Source organism: Cyprinus carpio, chromosome A1 (genome assembly GCF_018340385.1).
Source record: "Cyprinus carpio isolate SPL01 chromosome A1, ASM1834038v1, whole genome shotgun sequence".
Lineage (NCBI taxonomy): Eukaryota > Metazoa > Chordata > Actinopteri > Cypriniformes > Cyprinidae > Cyprinus > Cyprinus carpio.
Genome location: NC_056572.1, coordinates 16,839,195 through 16,858,704, shown reverse-complemented (window position 1 = coordinate 16,858,704; position 19,510 = coordinate 16,839,195). Strand labels below are relative to the sequence as shown.

At 35.8% G+C, this 19,510-nt stretch overlaps 1 protein-coding gene across 1 annotated transcript; it reads right to left on the bottom strand.

The window, feature by feature from the left end:
* Positions 1-12,927: 12,927 nt before the first annotated feature.
* pcid2 (PCI domain containing 2) lies at positions 12,928-19,359 on the bottom strand. Its single transcript, XM_042753276.1, has 15 exons — positions 19,233-19,359; positions 18,841-18,927; positions 18,652-18,741; positions 17,991-18,064; positions 17,845-17,910; positions 17,721-17,762; positions 16,873-16,927; positions 16,688-16,791; positions 16,001-16,076; positions 15,109-15,250; positions 14,919-15,019; positions 14,108-14,181; positions 13,898-14,023; positions 13,701-13,824; positions 12,928-13,149 (listed from the first exon to the last, which is right to left on the bottom strand). The coding sequence occupies exons 2-15, from the start codon at positions 18,874-18,876 to the stop codon at positions 13,060-13,062; spliced, it is 1,200 nt and encodes a 399-aa protein (XP_042609210.1). The 5' UTR covers positions 18,877-18,927; positions 19,233-19,359; the 3' UTR covers positions 12,928-13,059.
* Positions 19,360-19,510: the final 151 nt, after the last annotated feature.

Here is a 19,510-nt window from a genome sequence, read left to right as displayed (position 1 = left end):
TCTTCCATGTCTATGCTATGCGTCGTTGCTATGCGTTGTTACCCTCTGTCGTTACTATGTGTCGTCTTCCATGTCTATGCTATGCATCTATGCTATGCGTCGTTACCCTCTGTAGTTACTATGTGTCGTCTTCCATGTCTATGCTATGCGTCGTTGCTATGCGTTGTTTCCCTCTGTCGTTACTATGTGTCGTCTTCCATGTCTATGCTATGCGTCATTGCTATGCGTTGTTTTCCTCTGTCGTTACTATGTGTCGTCTTCCATGTCTATGCTATGCATCTATGCTATGCGTCGTTACCCTCTGTCGTTACTATGTGTCATCTTCCATGTCTATGCTATGCGTCTATGCTATGCGTCGTTTCCCTCTGTCGTTACTATGTGTCGTCTTCCATGTCTATGCTATGCGTCGTTGCTATGTGGCGTCTTCCATGTCTATGCTATGCGTCGTTGCTATGCTTCGTTGCTATGCGTCGTTTCCCTCTGTCGTTGCTATGTGTCGTCTTCCATGTCTATGCTATGCGTCGTTTCCCTCTGTCGTTGCTATGTGTCGTCTTCCATGTCTATGCTATGCGTCGTTACTATGCATCGTTTCCCTCTCTTTTGTATATTTTTTTGTAAAATTTTTGTAAAATTTTATTTTTATACTGTACACTTAACAGTATTTTTTTTTTTTATTTCTTACTGTCCTCTGTTTTTATTCTTTAAGTGAGTGTTGTAGCCTAGCCTACTTTATATAGCAAAGATTAATCAGAGTCAAATTCCTTGTTTGTTTACTCAAACCTGGCCAATAAAGCTGATTCTGATGTCGTTTCTATGTACTTATATTTTAAGGAAAAAGAGTGACAACCCTGTCACCTGACTACATTCCTTCAATCTTCAATCATGTTCCATCCCCAGGGAGAAGAGAAAAAGAATAATGAGGTTAGATGTAGTCAACAGAAGAACAAACTTCAAAGAATAGAGAAAGCAGCAAAGCCATCAGCTGCAGCAGTAATGGATCTAACGGATTGTCCTCAATATCCGCTAGCAGGTTGTGCTTACAAAAGAGCAGAAATGTCAATTTCCAGGTTATGCTATAAAACATTTTATTAGGTAGTCTATTATACAGAGGTAAAGAACAACAACAACAACCACCATGAGCTGTTTCCTAAATACACTCCTGAAAACATTGGGTCTTTCACTGTTGTGGTCATACAGTAGGCTAGCAAGCTGTAGCCATAAGCTGGAGGAGGATATGTTTTCAAAGGCAAAACAAGCTCCTTATCACAACAATCTTCTAGCTCAATAAATAGAACATTACTATATAGAATCTCTTCAGTTACAACTGTAAACTATGTAGTACTGTCTTCAAGTGTTAATATGTATTGGGTGCTAAATTATTTAATATCTTTACTATAGTCAAATCAAAGTCAATGAGAGCAATAAATCAATTTTTATATATATATATATATATATATATATATATATATATATATATATATATATATATATATATATATATATATAAATAAATAAAAGTCGAGTTTAAAAATACCAGAGCAAATTACGGAAATGAAAAGTGGTACAATTTTTATCTTTTTGGGTAGAGGAATTTGACCATAAAGTACTAACTAGTAATCTAATAGTAGACTAATTTGCAGATTATTAGAATAAACAGTGAACTTGCTACAGAACAATGATTTATTTTAGAGGGAGCAGGCTAAGGTAACCCTCATTTTAAGTTATGAATGTTAGAAATTTTAATCAAACTGCTCCCTTGAAACTCTTAATGCCTCCAGGAAAATGTCAACTCCAAAGCAAGTGCTAGTGCCAAGTGGATCCACTCTTCCCTGAAGAAACTGGAAAACAGCATTGTGAAGATTCTCAGGTGGCGGGGGAACTTCAATTATGTCATCACAATCCACTGGTGTTGGTCCCTTTAATTGTTGCCTTTAATTGTTATTTAAATATGGGAATATTAGTGTTTTAATGTTTACATACACATTATATTTATCATTTAATCATTTGGCACAGGGGTTCTCAACCTTCGGCAAGCTGGCCCCCCCGGTTCATTGCAATTGGGGCCCCATCTCCTACCGTGCACTTGAGACCCACTTGTTTACGTCGCAGACAGAGACGGAGAGGCAGAAAGCCTGTTTATTTTACTCATTTTACAGAAGCAAAATGTTTTGTTTCGACTGTAAGTGGACATAACATGTAATATGCTGCTATGTGACACTGACAAAATCCAGCAAAACGCACCGGTGCGTTTGTTGACACCTGAGGGTTGATAAAAAATATAGGCTGTAAGTTAACAGTTACTCACTCACAGTGACGGTGACAGTGCAGGACATCTATGCAGGATGAGCAGCGTTTGGCATTGCATTGCTTTTCAGCGCGAGCTGTGTGTGGAGATAGCTATTTACACCTACATTGCATTGGAAAAGCAGTCCCGCGTATATTGCAGGTCGCCAACTAGATGCTAATATATGCTATCCTGACGGTTTTCAATAGAAAATGATAACTTTTGATGGTAGTAGTTTATTGATAAAAAATACCTATATATACACTCACCTAAAGGATTATTAAGAACACCTGTTCAATTTCTCATTAATGCAATTATCTAATCAACCAATCACATGGCAGTTGCTTCAATGCATTTAGGGGTGTGGTCCTGGTCAAGACAATCTCCTGAACTCCAAACTGAATGTCAGAATGGGAAAGAAAGGTGATTTAATCAATTTTGAGCGTGGCATGGTTGTTGGTGCCAGACGGGCCGGTCTGAGTATTTCACAATCTGCTCAGTTACTGGGATTTTCACGCACAACCATTTCTAGGGTTTACAAAGAATGGTGTGAAAAGGGAAAATCATCCAGTATGCGGTAGTCCTGTGGGCGAAAATGCCTTGTTGATGCTAGAGGTCAGAGGAGAATGGGCCGACTGATTCAAGCTGATAGAAGAGCAACTTTGACTGAAATAACCACTCGTTACAACCGAGGTATGCAGCAAAGCATTTGTGAAGCCACAACACGCACGACCTTGAGGCGGATGGGCTACAACAGCAGAAGACCCCACCGGGTACCACTCATCTCCACTACAAATAGGAAAAAGAGGCTACAATTTGAACGAGCTCACCAAAATTGGACAGTTGAAGACTGGAAAAATGTTGCCTGGTCTGGTGAGTCTCGATTTCTGTTGAGACATTCAGATGGTAGAGTCAGCATTTGGCATAAACAGAATGAGAACATGGATCCATCATGCCATGTTACCACTGTGCAGGCTGATGGTGGTGGTGTAATTGTGTGGGGGATGTTTTCTTGGCATACTTTAGGCCCCTTAGTGCCAATTGGGCATCGTTTAAATGCCACGGCCTACCTGAGCATTATTTCTGACCATGTCCATCCCTTTATGACCACCATGTACCCATCCTCTGATGGCTACTTCCAGCAGGATAATGCACCATGTCACAAAGCTCGAATCATTTCAAATTGGTTTCTTGAACATGACAATGAGTTCACTGTACTAAAATGGCCCCCACAGTCACCAGACCTCAACCCAATAGAGCATCTTTGGGATGTGGTGGAATGGGAGCTTCGTGCCCTGGATGTGCATCCCACAAATCTCCATCAACTGCAAGATGCTATCCTATCAATATGGGCCAACATTTCTAAAGAATGCGTTCAGCACCTTGTTGAATCAATGCCACGTAGAATTAAGGCAGTTCTGAAGGCAAAAGAGGGTCAATCACAGTATTAGTATGGAGTTCCTAATAATCCTTTAGGTGAGTGTGTGTATGTATGTATGTATATATATATATTTCCATCCTGTAGTACCCTAGCTAGCCTACTCGCTAATTTCACAGCCATGATACATTACTAATACAGCTCAATTATTTCTTTTTTTTTTTTTTTTTTACTTTAATGGTTTAAGGCGATTGGTTTCTTCAAATTGAAGTTAACTTGCATGGTAATTTCACACTAGAGGTTGTGTGTTATATTACAGGACTGTTGTTTTTCGTTGACATTTTAAAATAGCTTCATTAACATACACACAGATTTGGTTGCTGTTCTGTAACTGCCCTTCAATCCATAATTGCTTTGGTGACCTCCCATGCTCTGTGGATAGTGGATGCCGATCCCATGCTTGCTTGAAGAGCTGGAGATGCATATTTATTCTTGGTCAAATCTCATTAAGTCAATGAGAGCAATAAATAAATTTTTTTATATATATATATATATATATATTTGCTTGAAGAGCTGGAGATGCATATTTATTCTTGGTATAATTCAATTTTTTTATATAAAAAAGTCGAGTTTAAATCTGTGTTAATAAAGACTTTGTGTCATATGGGTTTTATATTCCAAAAAAATAAAAAAATACCAGAGCAAATTACGGAAATGAAAAGTGGTACATTTTTAATCTTTTTGGGTAGAGGAATTTGACCATAAAGTACTAACTAGTAATCTAATAGTAAACTAATTTGCAGACTATTAGAATAAACAGCGAAATTGCTACAGAACAATGATTTAGTTTAGAGGGAGCAGGCTATGGTATCCCTCATTTAAAGTTATGCATGTTAGAAATTTTAATCAAACTGCTCCCTTGAAACTCTTAATGCCTCCAGGAAAATGTCAACTCCAAAGCAAGTGCTAGTGCCAAGTGGATCCATGCTTGCTTGAAGAGCTGGAGATGCATATTTATTATTGGGAGCATCACATAATGAAGGCAAATTATATCAAGTTCATTATCATGATTGAGAGCACCGGTGCTGGAGAGATGTTGAAGTGCAGAGTGATAGTTGACTGTCACTGTGCACCAAACATTTCTCCAAAGTCTCTCAATAAGTTGATTATGCACGCTGCATCCAGTGATGAATCTTTCTAAACAAGAGAAAAGAAAATTAAGCAATTATGAAATAGGGCTCTGTTTTATTATGATTCTACATACAGTATGTATTTAGTGGAAAAAACAAGTGTTAAAACTGCTAAAATTACACTATTCATGAAATACCTGATCCTCTATCTGGATGCTCAAGCATAAAGCGTGCCACCTCAACATTCTCTTCACCTTTATCACTACGCACTCTTTTAGGTACCCCAAAGAGTTCCACAGCACCAACAAATGAAGAAAGAACAGTCAAGGCTCTATTGTTGTCACTTGCATGCAGGTACATGATTTTCCTACTGTACCCATCTATCCCCCCATGGATCACAATTCTCCATCTAAAAAAAAAAAAAAAAAAAAAAAAAAGACATTATGAGTAGGTCCAGATGCTATTTTATGCAATAAAATGTTCAGAGCATTAAGGAGTTAGGTCACCCAAAAATTTAAATTCTGTAATCACTCACTATGTTGGAATAAATACAGTCGTGGCCAAAAGTTTTTTGTATTATGTTATTATTGTATATTATGAAAAGTTGCTGCTTAAGTTTTTATAATAGCAATTTGCATATACCTAAGAATGTTATGAAGAGTGATCAGATGAATTGCATAGTCCTTCTTTGCCATGAAAATTAACTTAATCCCCAAAAAACCTTTCCACTGCATTTCATTGCTGTCATTAAAAGGACCTGCTGAGATCATTTCAGTAATCATCTTGTTAACTCAGGTGAGAATGTTGACGAGCACAAGGCTGGAGATCATTATGTCAGGCTGATTGGCTTAGAATGGCAGACTTGACATGTTAAAAGGAGGGTGATGCTTCAAATCATTGTTCTTCCATTGTTAACCATGGTGACCTGCAAAGAAACGCGTGCAGCCATCATTGCGTTGCATAAAAATGGCTTCACAGGCAAGGATATTGTGGCTACTAAGATTGCACCTAAATCAACAATTTATAGGTTCATCAAGAACTTCAAGGAAAGAGGTTCAATTCTTGTAAAGAAGGCTTCAGGGCGTCCAAGAAAGTCCAGCAAGCTCCAGGATCGTCTCCTAAAGAGGATTCAGCTGCGGGATCGGAGTGCCACCAGTGCAGAGCTTGCTCAGGAATGGCAGCAGGCAGGTGTGAGCGCATCTGCACGCACAGTGAGGCGAAGACTTTTGGAAGATGGCCTGGTGTCATGAAGGGCAGCAAAGAAGCCACTTCTCTCAAAAAAAAAACATCAGGGACAGATTGATCTTCTGCAGAAAGTATAGTGAATGGACTGCTGAGGACTTGGGGCAAAGTCATATTCTCAGATGAAGCCCCTTTCCGATTGTTTGGGGCATCTGGAAAAAGGCTTGTCCTGAGAAGAAAAGGTGAGCGCTACCATCAGTACTGTGTCATGCCAACAGTAAAGCATCCTGACACCATTCATGTGTGGGGTTGCTTCTCATTCAAGGGAGTGGGCTCACTCACAATTCTGCCCAAAAACACAGCCATGAATAAAGAATGGTACCAAAACACCCTCCAACAGCAACTTCTTCCAACAACCCAACAACAGTTTGGTGAAGAACAATGCATTTTCCAGCACGATGGAGCACCGTGCCATAAGGCAAAAGTGATAACTAAGTGGCTCGGGACCAGAATGTTGAAATTTGGGTCCATGGCCTGGAAACTCCCCAGATTTTAATCCCATTGAGAACTTGTGGTCAATCCTCAAGAGGCGGGTGGACAAACAAAAACCCACTAATTCTGACAAACTCCAAGAAGTTATTATGAAAGAATGGGTTGCTATCAGTCAGGATTTGGCCCAGAAGTTGATTGAGAGCATGCCCAGTCGAATTGCAGAGGTCCTGAAAAAGAAGGGGCCAACACTGCAAATACTGACTCTTTGCATAAATGTCATGTAATTGTCGATAAAAGACTTTGAAACGTATGAAGTGCTTGTAATTATATTTCAGTACATCAAAGAAACAACTGAAACAAAGATCTAAAAGCATTTTAGCAGCAAACTTTTTGAAAACTAATATTTATGTAATTCTCAAAACTTTTGGCCACGACTGTACATTGGAGAATTTTAGTGGGATGTTTTTTGTGAGCTATTATTTTGCTTTGTTGACCTCTTTTGGTGATTTTCTGTGATGAAACGGAAGCAATAAACTTCATAAAACATCAACAAAGTTGACCATCATTAGAGCGGGGTCCGCTACAATTATAATGCTAGTATTATTAAGTTAATATTAGGACCTACAATTAATTTGCCTTCCTCAACCTCAACCAACCGCACGTATAAGGATTAGACTTCCCAAAGAAAATGTAGCCTACACCCCAACATCAAAATTTAATTGTAAGGGAATTTATTCACAAATTGTCAAGAGTGCTTGTTATAACAAACACATTCATATACGGTTGTTGTTTGCATCCTTGCTCGTAGGCCTGTAAAACGATTAATGGCATCCAAAATAAAAGCTTGTGTTTACATAATTATGTGTACTGTATGTATAATTATTTTGTATATATAAATACAGACACATGCATGTATATATTTAAGAAATATTTGTATGTATATACTATATATATAATTTATATTATATTATATATAAATATACAATTATAAATTAATAATAATAATAGCCTATCACTAAAATGATATAGGCCTAATAACATGTTGATTGTGAACACAGCCCAAATCTGCCTGTGAAAATCAAAAGCAGCTTTAAACACAGACTTAAAAAGAGAGATTTTCTTCTAATTTTTTCACTGCCATAATGTATGTCCACAAGAGAAATATTAAGTCAGTAAATTAATACAGTTTTTTAAGGTGTCCACTAATAGGTCTACATTTTCTTTTGAAAACACATCTTCATCTATTTCTCTTTATATATTGAAGCTTGTTTCTGCCACAGAATAAAAAATAAAAAAGGTAATTATGACCTTTTATCTCAGAATTGCGTGAAATAACCTAAAGTCACAATTGTGAGATATAAAGTCAGATTTCTTTTTATATAAAGTTGCAATTGCAAGTTATAAAGTAAGAATTGTTTGATATAAATGATCTTTTAAGATGTTTTATTCTGTGGCAGAAATAAGCTTCAATACATATTGTGAGACCCTGGACCACAAAACCAGTCACATGGGTCAGTTTTCTGAATTTGAGATTTATACATCATATGAAACATGAATAAATAACCTTCCCATTGATCTTTACTTAATATCCAAATCGTGACAGGCTATGACAGGAAAGCGTCCTGTGCATTTAAGAGCATCCACACAGAGCAAACTTTTAACGGAAGCCATAAGGAGGAAATAAAATTATAAAAATGTGTTCTCATCTCAATCCATGCAGAAATATACAGTCTAAATGATGCTTGTGTATGTAAATGAGTGTGAGTATAATGTGTGTTTGTAAATTTCCTGCCTACTTGTTGAAATACTCCCCAGTTTTTAATGCTTTATTTAACACCACAACAGAAATAAAGTTAGATAGACGAAGGTGGAGAAACTCGTAAGACAGCCTCAAATATCAAGTATAGCCTCAGCCTTATTGCTTACTTAACATATCTTCACTTGTGTTATGATTATGAATATTAACTAAAGTCTTATGGCTTTGTAATGACATAAAGGTGGGGAACTGATAACAGGATTTTCATATTTTGGTGAACTAACACAACAATTTTCAATGTGCTTGCTCTTTTAAGATGGGGATACAAAAAAATGTAACAAACAAGTTGTTCATACAGTATTTATTTGTTCATTGGTATTAAGAATGAGTAGGCCTAATGTTAGTACCAGAGATGGTGTGTTTTGCTTGCACATAACAATAATGTCAAGCTTTAATAATTAAATTCTTTCAAAGACAAAGAAGAAAATTACTTCTTGTATCCCATCATTACTTGTTTTTAGCCTAAATGTGAAGCTGCTGAAGTGTGTAAAATAGATTTGACAGCATACCAATCTATTTATGTCTAAATTTAAATCACTGACTTTAACTGACATAAAAGATAGAAAACACTTACCGAATCAACTTATGGTTTCCGTCAATATGCCATAAAGCCATGGGTGCAGGAACAGAGTATACTCTTCTCTGAATTATGTTGATTCCAAGTCCACGAGTGCCCACAGGATCTACAGTCCGTAAAGTTTCCATTACTCTGGACCTCTGCACCTTGGAAAATTATACAATTTAGACTTAAAACAAATTCCATTGCACTACAGTAAACAAAACTACTTGGTATATTTTGATCCAAGTATAAACTAATCTTGTAGTCAAGACCTTCCTTCTAGTTAAATAATAGCATCAAATAAACATGATTGAACATAAGAAGGAATGTTGTTTTAACCGTGGAAAGGTGTCAGTACACTCCGTTTCTCAAGTTCAAATCCTCCCATGTTAAATGGAACAATTTAAAATACTGTAAAGAAAATAAATCTTGTAATATGTGAGAGATTGTCCATGCAGAACAGATGATTGTAACACTGTCCCATTTTTTGCTTGCAGTTAACATGCGAAAGTGAAAAGGCTTTGCTGGTGTCTCTCTTTCATGGGGCTGATCCTGTGGTGCGTCCAGTGGATCCTTTACAATTATTCAATGGTATACCCAATATACAATCATTGTGTGCATTGCATAAAGACTCACCTTAGTCCAGCGCTGTTAAGGAATCCATTGACTCGCTTTATTCCAGAGTCAGGACATTCTGTGATGAAGTCAGATACAACTTGTCTAAGTTCTGCATCTGTTATTGCAGTGTAATACATTCGTACTGACAAACTACTGTACATTTACAGTGAGTTAAATGCTTTTCCTTAAAGGGTTATAGTTTACCCAAAAATGTAAATAATCATCTACTCACCCTTGAATTTTGTCTTATGTCATATCACAAAAGGAGATTTATATAAAATGCCCCGAATGTGCTTGCCCATATAATGTCAGTCTATGGCGATTAATATCAAGCTTTTAAAATAGAAGCAAAAGTATAATAGAGTGGTCTTATTTATCATGTAATGTATATTCCAAGTGTTCTGCAGGTATACAATAAGGTTTAGTGAGAAACATACTGAAATGTTGCATATTATTTAACTTGATCCTGACTTGATTTTTGGTCTCTGTGCATGACTGTGTGTTCATGAGACTCTATTAGTTCAGTTCACTCTGAATTGCAAAAATCAAGATTAATAAAAATGTGACACAAAAAATCTAAGCATGGAAATTAAATTGAATTGCTTTGCTAATAGATTCTCATGAACGCACATTCAAGCACAGAGACCAACAGTTAGGTAAATAAATGATGACATCATTTTTTGGGGCGAAATAACCCTTAAAAAATGTATTCACCTGTATTGTTATTTACTTATTCTCATGCCATTCTACAGACACCATGTAAGACATGTATGTCATACAGGTTTGGAACCACATGAGGATAAAAAAAAAATTATGACAGGATTTTTGGGTAAATGCTTTGAGTGAACTATTATTATATTGTAATTGATACTTGTCTCTGATATTTCACCTGTTAATAATACGTTTGGTAAATGGATGTGAAATGATTCTGTTTTTTTTTTTCCTCCCCAATTTTACAGAAGCACTTTTGTGTGGATTTCTTGCTTAGCTGGAAACTGCAGAGAACCACATCTTGTCGACCTGAAAAAAAGAAAGGGACTACTTTCTCCAAGGAGGTCCAAACGCCATTGGCACAGACTTTGTTCAGTGATCAGTAACATACATTCAGCCAGGGCCGTCCTTAGAGGGGTGCAACTGGTGCGGTCGCACCAGTCCGTTTACACTTGAGGGGTAAACGGACTGAATGAGACCCCCCTCCACCAACCCGGGAATGCTCCCTACTTCGCACCGGGCCCCGAATCAGCTAAGTATGGCCCTGCATTCATGGTTGATGGTAATGAATGAGATGCTGTGGTTTAAGCAGATAAATGTAAGCGCTATAAACCTGATTAAATTGAGAATACATATGGACCAAATACATTTTTTGTGCCTTTGTACTGATTTGCTTTGACATTGTTTTAATTGTTGTAAAGTATCTTCTTTATATGTATTGAAAACACTGAATGTGAAGACATTTTGGTGCAGTGTGAAAGAGTTGTTATGTTTTTTTTATTATAATTAATATGTGTGTAAATGTGTTTTTATTTGTGTTTTTTTTTCTCTCTCTCTCTCTCTCTATATATTTTATGTTTTTTTTTGTTTTTGTTGTTGAGTTTAAAACACTTATTACAGTGTTGTTATTTAACTCTAATAGTGTTAAATTTTAACACCATAATAGTGTTGGCAATATCAACTACTTATTGCAGGGTTGTTATTTAACTCCAATAGTGTTACATTTTAACACCGTATTGGTGTTTAAAGTGTCAACACTTTCGAAAGTGTTACTTTAACACTCATGTGGTGGTATCCATATATACACTGACAAAGTGTTAAATTTAACTCTATTGGTGTTAAATTTCCGATTTCAAATTTCTAGTGAAGGGCCTCATTTCCAAAATATATACCTTAATTATGTCATTCCAAAATAGATCACTAGAGAAAATCAAAACAGAATGGATAGGAGAGTTGGGAATTGACATATCCGAAAACACTTGGGACAAAGCTGTTGACAGAATAAATAGGACTTCATCTTGTGCACGACTCAATCTGATTCAGATGAAAGTTCTCTACCGTATGCACTATAGTAAAACCAAACTGGCTAAACTATACTCAAATATAAATGAAACATGATCATTGCAATGCATTTAAGGTAGATCTAACCCATATGTTCTGGTCATGTACTAAATTGAGACCATTTTAAACTCAGCATTTAATTTAAGAATTCAGCCTAACCCAATAATCGCTTTGTTTGGAGTTACAGGTGACAACATTCACATAACTAAAGCTAAAGAAAATGCTTTGGCATTTGCAACATTAATAGCTAGAAGAAGAATTCTTTTAGAGTGGAAATCACCAATGCCACCTAAATTGTCACTAGGGCTAACGAAGGAAAGGTTTTTCTAAAAACTGAAAAAAATCTAATATTTTATCAGAGGATCAACCAGAACGTTTTACAAAACATGGGATCCTTTAATAATCTATATTGAGAAGAATGTACTCCTCCAACTTTGAGCCACTTTTGTTTCTTCAGTAGAACACAACTGAAGATTTTTAACTCAAACCATTGCAGTCTGTCAGTCATATAATGTAAGTGGATGGGAATCACGGCTTTGAGAGTCAAAAAACATACACAAACAAAACCAAATTAAACTCTGCTGCTCGTGATGATACATTGATGTGTAAAGACACAAAACGATAGGTCTGCACAAGATTTTAAAGTACTTTTACTCATTTATAAATGGCTCAATGGCCTAGGACCTAAATACATTGCAGATATGCTTACTAAATATAAACGTAACAGACCACTCAGATCATTATGATAGAGTTGGTTAGAAATACCAAGGGTTCACACAAAACAGGGGGAGTCTGCTTTTAGTTATGCTGCCCGCAGTTGGAATCAGCTTCCAGAAGAGATCAGATGTGGTAAAACATTAGCCACATTTAAATTTAGACTCAAAACTCATCTGTTTAGCTGTGCATTTATTGAATGAGCACTGTGCTACGTCTGAACTGATTGCACTGTATTTTATATATAATAATTTCCTATTTTTAACTTCATTTTGTTTAAATTCATTTTAATCAACTTTTTAATTATTTCAAAAGTTTTTAAATTCGTTGTTTTATTGTTGTGATTATTTAGCTTCCTTTTATGTAAAACACTTTGAACTACCATTGTGTATGAAATGTGCTATATAAATAAACTTGCCTGGCCTATTGCGCTTTTAATATTTATTTTTAATAACAAGCACATCCCTTGACATCTTGTATCTATGCAGGTGTAGGCTGTACAACAAACAAGTTGTAATTGGCTGCTTTTCTGCAGAAAGCTGAACTCTAGTGATGTGTTTAATGTTTTATCCATCATTTCTTGATAAAGGATGAGAGACCCGGTAAGCCACATGCTTTCTGTTAAAAGCTGTAGGTTCCCAACTGCTGCTTTATTCTAAGGTGTTTTGAGCTGCTGCAGCAGGAAATAAAAGTGACAAAAGAACAAAACAGTGTGATGTTTATTTGACAATCAATTAAAAAAAAAAAAAAAGTGAACATAAAATGAGAATGAAGTCGTGGACTAGCATGTTTTACATGACTGTAGAGGAACAGGTGCATTCCGGAAGCTGATGGTTAGGATACGCTGGACAGTGGAGGAAACGGATTCTGCTTGCTGACAACCAGCTTCTGGTGCTGATGGGAAATATAACCCTTGATGTGACCCTGAGATAGAGAGAAAACACATGTTCTGTGTTCAGAATCACACTCATACACACATAGCAGCAGCACTACAACATTTAATCACGGAAATAAAGCAGAAATAAAATACAAACGTTTGATAAAAAACAAACTAAACAAATATCAGAAATGTTGCCTTGACAGCAAACTGAAATAAGTGCAAGTTAAAACACAATCAACTAATTACTATTACAAAATAATTACTTATATTTTGTTGAAAAACAAAAGTTAAAATTGAAATAAAATTAAAACTAAAAGTAAATTAAGCCCATATATATATATATATATATATATATATATATATATATATATATATATACATATATATATATATATATAAACTAATGCTAAATATGCTAATTCAAAACATAAATAATTCAGCCTGAAATGACACAATGTAGCTTATTAACGCACTGCAACTGTATCTGTATCACAGAATTATACACTCTAAAGCTTCAATATGTCAATATTTCCCGTTTGTTTTGGAATTACATTCCGTGTCTGATGGTCAACAGAAAGAGACACGTGGATCTCACCATGTAGATGAGGTTTGCAAGGATGCATTGAACCTCATCGATGTCCACATCCTCCACCTTCATCATCTTCAGCGCCACCAGAAAGGCATCCAGAGGAAGCTGATGGGTCTTCAGCAGATGGTACCTGCAGATGGACAGACGAACAGATGTCACAGAAACCACACGCCAGATCAGAGCTGTCTGAATTAATCACTTACACTTTCTTGAAGAGGTTCCTGTAGGTGATGATTTTCAGCTTCTCCAGAATGAGGAAGATGCCACAACGGATGAAGAAGGTCTCATGTTTGACCAGAGCTTCATTGAGGAGCAGGAGGTTCCCCTCGCTGACACACACAAGCAGAGGATGACCATGGTGATCTACTGCATCTTCTCTGTAAGTGTGACGTGTGTGTGTGTGTGTGTTTTACCTCACGGCTTTGGTGACGTCAGCAAACTGCATAAGGTCGTACTTCTTCAGCAGCTGATGTGTGGGCATGTGACCCTGAGAACAGAAGATCCAGTGAACATTATGCACTAGGGGTATTATCAGTAACTACAACCATAAAATAGGTTTTTCTTTACTTGAAATAAAATAAATGTTAACTGTAATAAAATATTATATGAAAACAACCTTAAACTTATTTTAGCTTATATGTCAAGGCAAGATGTTGTATTTTTTAATTTAGTTTAAGCTGATGTAATAAAATAACTAAAAATGAAATTATATATTTAAAAAAAAAAAGACAGATATATTAAAAAATAAAAACGAATAAAAAAATAAATTCCCCAGGAGAAATTTGTTTTTTTTTATTTCATTAATGTACTCTCAAATTAAAACATTTCCTTCTAGTATAATTTAAAGCACTCTAATAAAATGTTTTACAGTCAAGGAAGAATTATAAAAATAATTTCCATAAAATTCTTCTCACTTCAATAAATATACATGTTTAAGTCTAGTGTGAACAATTATACATTTGGTATATATAGTCTGGTCATTTGTATTTTTTAAAATAAAACTACTGATTAGATCTTTCAAATATAACTGGATCTAATTTATGTATATTCATTCCATTCACCACTTTTTGTAAATGTAACATGTTAGTTTTTGTTTAGCATGAGAAAGTTCTTCCTGATCAGCTTCATCTGCCTGTTCATTTCCAGCCGGACCCACAAGTATCCCAAAAAGAAAACTCAATCCTAAAATCTAATCTTTAAATGGTCAAGAAGACGTGTTCATACCAGCAGCATCTTGACGGGCAGCAGGTAGATGAGGATAAGCCTCTTGTTCCTCTGACAGGAGCGATGGCAGTGTGTGAAGGAGAACGACAAATACTCCTCAGCTGGACACACAAGAGACAGGTGTTCTTCATCACTGACCTCACATCATCATCATCATCATCATAACTGTCATGTACCTGCAGAGTCCCACCTTGTTTGAAGTCGCTGTCAAACATGGCTTTCCTGCCAACATAGTATTTGTATGTGACACGCTGAGCCGTGCTGTAATCGTCCTTCAGGTTGGAGCTGTCGATGGCACGGATCAGCGGCTTACAGAGGTGCAGCTTATTAATCTGAGACAAACATAAGAACTCCACAATAACCTCATCATTCAAAACATGTCTGCCAAATACAACAACATGGAAAGATTACATGAAAACCTAAACTAAAAGAAAACTACAAATGTTGCCTTGGTAACTAACTGAAATGTGTTAGATGAAGCTCTAAAATTATTAACTGTAAATAACTAAAAACTAAAGCTGAAATAAATGTAAAATTAAACCTAAAAAGTAAAAAAAGAAAAAAAAGAAATGATAACTGAAAGTAAATATAAATAATATATAAAACTATATATACACACACACACACTCACACATATTTATAATACATCTAATATAAAAATAAATAATACAAATTTACAAATGAACTATTATAAGTATATAACTATAGCATAAATAATACTATATACAAATCTATAGTGTATAAATAACAGCACTGGGCAGAGACAGAGAATGGTTAAACCTTAAACCATAAAAAAATTGTTATTGAAATAATGTAATTGAAAAAAAAGTTAACTGAAATAAAATATAACATGAAATAAAATATAAAATATCTTTTAGATAGTTGTCTAGGCAACATTTCTCATTTTCATTAGGATATTTACAACCAACAAAAACAAATAAAAATGACAAATACAAACAGCAAAATTACTAAAACTAACTAAAATTAACATTAAAGCAGAAAATATAAAAATAAAATATAATTCAAAAATCTCAGTGATACTAAAATAACATGGGCCAGAGGTCAGCACTCCAGACTCTTACTTTGAAATAGATCTTGAAGAGCTGATTGATCAGGAACAACATTCCCCATTTTTTCGAGTCATCGATCCCAGCGCGACTGAAACACACAAAAACACACACACACGTCACATGACCATACAGACACACCACTGAGACTCACATTGATTTCTATAGCGCGGGGTGTCAAACTCAGTTCCTGGAGGGCCGGAGCCCTGCAGCGTTTCTATTTCTATGATGTGATAGAAATGAATAATTTATCATGTACAGCACAGTTCAAAAGTTTGAGGTGAGTACAATTTTTCTTAAAGTAATCAATAATTTATTTATTTTACTTTATATCCTTTTCAAGTTCTAATGAACTTTCTATTCATCAAAGAATTCTGAAAAAATAAAATCACAATTTCCTCAAAAATATGAAGCAGCACAATGTTTTCAACATTGATGATAACCAGAAATGTTCCTTAAGCACCACAACAGCATATTGAATGATTTCTGAAGGATCTTGTGACACTGAAGACTGGAGATGCGGAAAATTCAGCTTTGATCACAGAAATAAATTAAAATATGTTCACATAGAATCCAGCTATTTTAAATTGTAATAATATTTTACAGTTTTTACTGTATGTTTGTGCTTCTTGTGTATCTTGATGAGAATCAGCTGTGGACGACAGTCAGAGGTGTGTGTATATCACTGTGTGTGTAACTCACTTGTCACTGGCACACACTCTAAAGCAGCTCATGAGTTGTTCAGCTGCTTTCTCCAGCATGTCTCCAACCTTCCCCTTCCCCTTCGACTGCAGCTGCTGCTCTGCCTGTGCACACACACACACACACACATACACAATGAGCTGCTGCTGTTGTCACAGATCCACAAATTAATGATCTCTACTCACATTATTGGCAAATATCCTTAGGTCGAGGGTCACAGCAAACATGATCGGCAGTGCCCTGAAAACACAGTGATCATCAGCGACTGTCGTTGTGTTTGTGGTTTAAAGGGTCATGAAATACCAAACTACTTTTCTGAGATTTTAGCAGAAGTGTTTGTGTTGCACATCATAAAAGACAATGTTAGCATCCCTTAATTTTAATTGTTGGAGAAAACTAGTTATTTTTGTGCTATTTTTATTTTCAGGTTTAAAATCTATATCATGTTGACATGTATTATAGTACTTCAATGACGTATCTGTGTCTCATAATTATTCATAAGACTGCGTGTTCTTATCCTATGAGAAGACGCTTCACTTAATTAGTCACAACAGCGTGTGTGACAGACACTTCAGACTGTGAGCTTGTGTACATTAACTGAGAGAAATGTTCATGGATTGAAGGTTAGCATTTGTTTTTGCTTTGTAAGAGTTCTGCACAAACGTGATTCTTTCACTTAGTGAGTGTAACTGCTTTTTACAGCTCCTTGATGCAACCAATCAAAAGGCTTATATAAACACTGCAAAATAAGCCTAAAAAGTTATTAGAGGTTGCAACATCGTGTTCATGTGTTTTCGATGCAGAGTGCAAATGTAAATGGCTGTGCATTTATTCGTGTTTTTAACTCAATGTGGGCGAAATTAAACTGTCTGAAACAAACCGAAGCTGTGTGTCTCCCCACTTCCCCCTCCACTCTGCAGCACACCATGCCCACTTTTGTACCATTTTTCAAAATTGTGGCCAGAACTAACCAGTGCTGAAACGGGGTTTCATGACTCTTTAATACAAAACAAACCAATAAGCCAGGTCTTACCAGTTCTCCTCTTTATGAGCCTGAAACGCTTTCAGAAATGATGTTCAGCTGCGTTAAAGATCAAACACTGAACAACTGCACATCTAACATACAGTTACACCAGAAGATCCGGCATAAAGGATATTGAACGACCACCGTCTGGCATTTGTAGGCCTCTACAAAGTCATGATTGGACACAGCGAATGTGCATCTGCAGAGGAAGAGACGAGACGTCAGTCAGTGAAGATGCAGTGGAGAAGCATCGCTGCATCATTGATAAGGAATCAGTACCTGAGATGAGCGGCCACCATCTCATCATACGGTGGCTCCAGCAGCTGCTGACACTTCTCCTCTGGACTGGACAGCTGCAACATGGAATTGTTTAGAGAAACAGGGTAAAAATAAATAAATAATAATAAAAAAGAAGAGTAAATAAAATATCTAAATAAAAATAATTATGAAATTAAAATAAAAAACGATTTGAGTGTGCTTATTATTAAAAAGAAATTAACAACAATGAAAAATAATATTAAACTACATATCTAAATAAATTAAAAAACATGATGTGTTTAAAATAAATAAATAAAATAAACTTTTTTAGTGCTGGGGGTCCATGGAAAGGTTTAGAGAAAAACAGGGCATTTAATAAAACATAAATAAGTAATAAAAAATAAGATTAAATTAAATATCTGGATAAATGAAAGTAATGTTCAAAATATAAAAATATATTACTAGAAGTGTAATGTAATATAGACTAAATATTCTACAAATAATATTTTATACATATTTATCATTTTAATGTTTTAATGTATCAGTTGTGTCTTTATACTGTATATGAAAACACATTTTAGATGGGGGTCTGGATTTGGGCATCTGTGGCAGATGAAACCCTGAAACGTCCTTCACTTTACAGTGAGTTAGTGGTGTTTGTCTGACTACTGCAGCGCTCGACCTGTAGACGAGGGTTGGCCACATGTGGGTGTTTGAAGGACAGCATCTCTGCACAGAACGCCCCGTCTCTGCTGTCTATGGCCTCCAGAACTCAGGAAGCACAGACAAGAGGCACATTACATACAGAAGAGAAAACATACGACAATAACACTATGACAGAATACATGAAACATAACAGACAACAGCTCACCTGCTGCAGGTACTGATTCAGTGTGATATGAGCCATCCTGATCTCCACAAACACAGCGGAAACACACCGTTATATCTAATGTGATGCCTACCGGGACAACAGCAGCACGATTGAGACACATTCACATCTGATCAGCAGAACATTACATTTACACTAGAATACGAAACAAAACAAACACGGCCAGTTTAATCCATAAATGAAGTATTTAGTGTGTGGTATTAAACTCTAGTATTTGAAATTAGCTCTAGCGCAGCTGCTAATTCACTCATTTATTAATTCATTCTACGTTTCAGTAACCCTCATAATGATCATGAAGCTTTATGAGTCAAAAGTGTGATACATATTATATTAAATAAGCGATTTTATCAAGAAAATCACTTGTATTTATTTACCCAAATGAATTCACATCACTTCGCGCGTGTCCCTCAATGCAGAGTCGCTGACGTCACAGCAGCACTTCCTGTTTACATCTGTGAACACACAGCTGTGGATTCCAATTTGCACTTTCCATAAATGTAAATATTACTGAAACACAGTTAAACGTATTTCATTTTAGAGTCTCCATGTATTTTACATAGCACATTAAAGGGTGGTTTATAACTATTTTGCTAGGTAAGTTTTTGTTAATGTTTGTCAATAATAAAATAATGTCAGTTTTTTTTTGGTTTCA

Excerpts from the sequence above, each read along its gene's own strand:
- pcid2 (XM_042753276.1), bottom strand. The coding sequence starts at position 18,876 with ATGGCTCATATCACACTGAATCAGTACCTGCAGCAG. Across the intron at positions 18,065-18,651 it reads TGGCCAACCCTCGTCTACAG|CTGTCCAGTCCAGAGGAGAA; the intron begins GTCGAGCGCTGC and ends TCCATGTTGCAG. Across the intron at positions 16,928-17,720 it reads GCTCATAAAGAGGAGAACTG|GGCACTGCCGATCATGTTTG; the intron begins GTAAGACCTGGC and ends CTGTGTTTTCAG.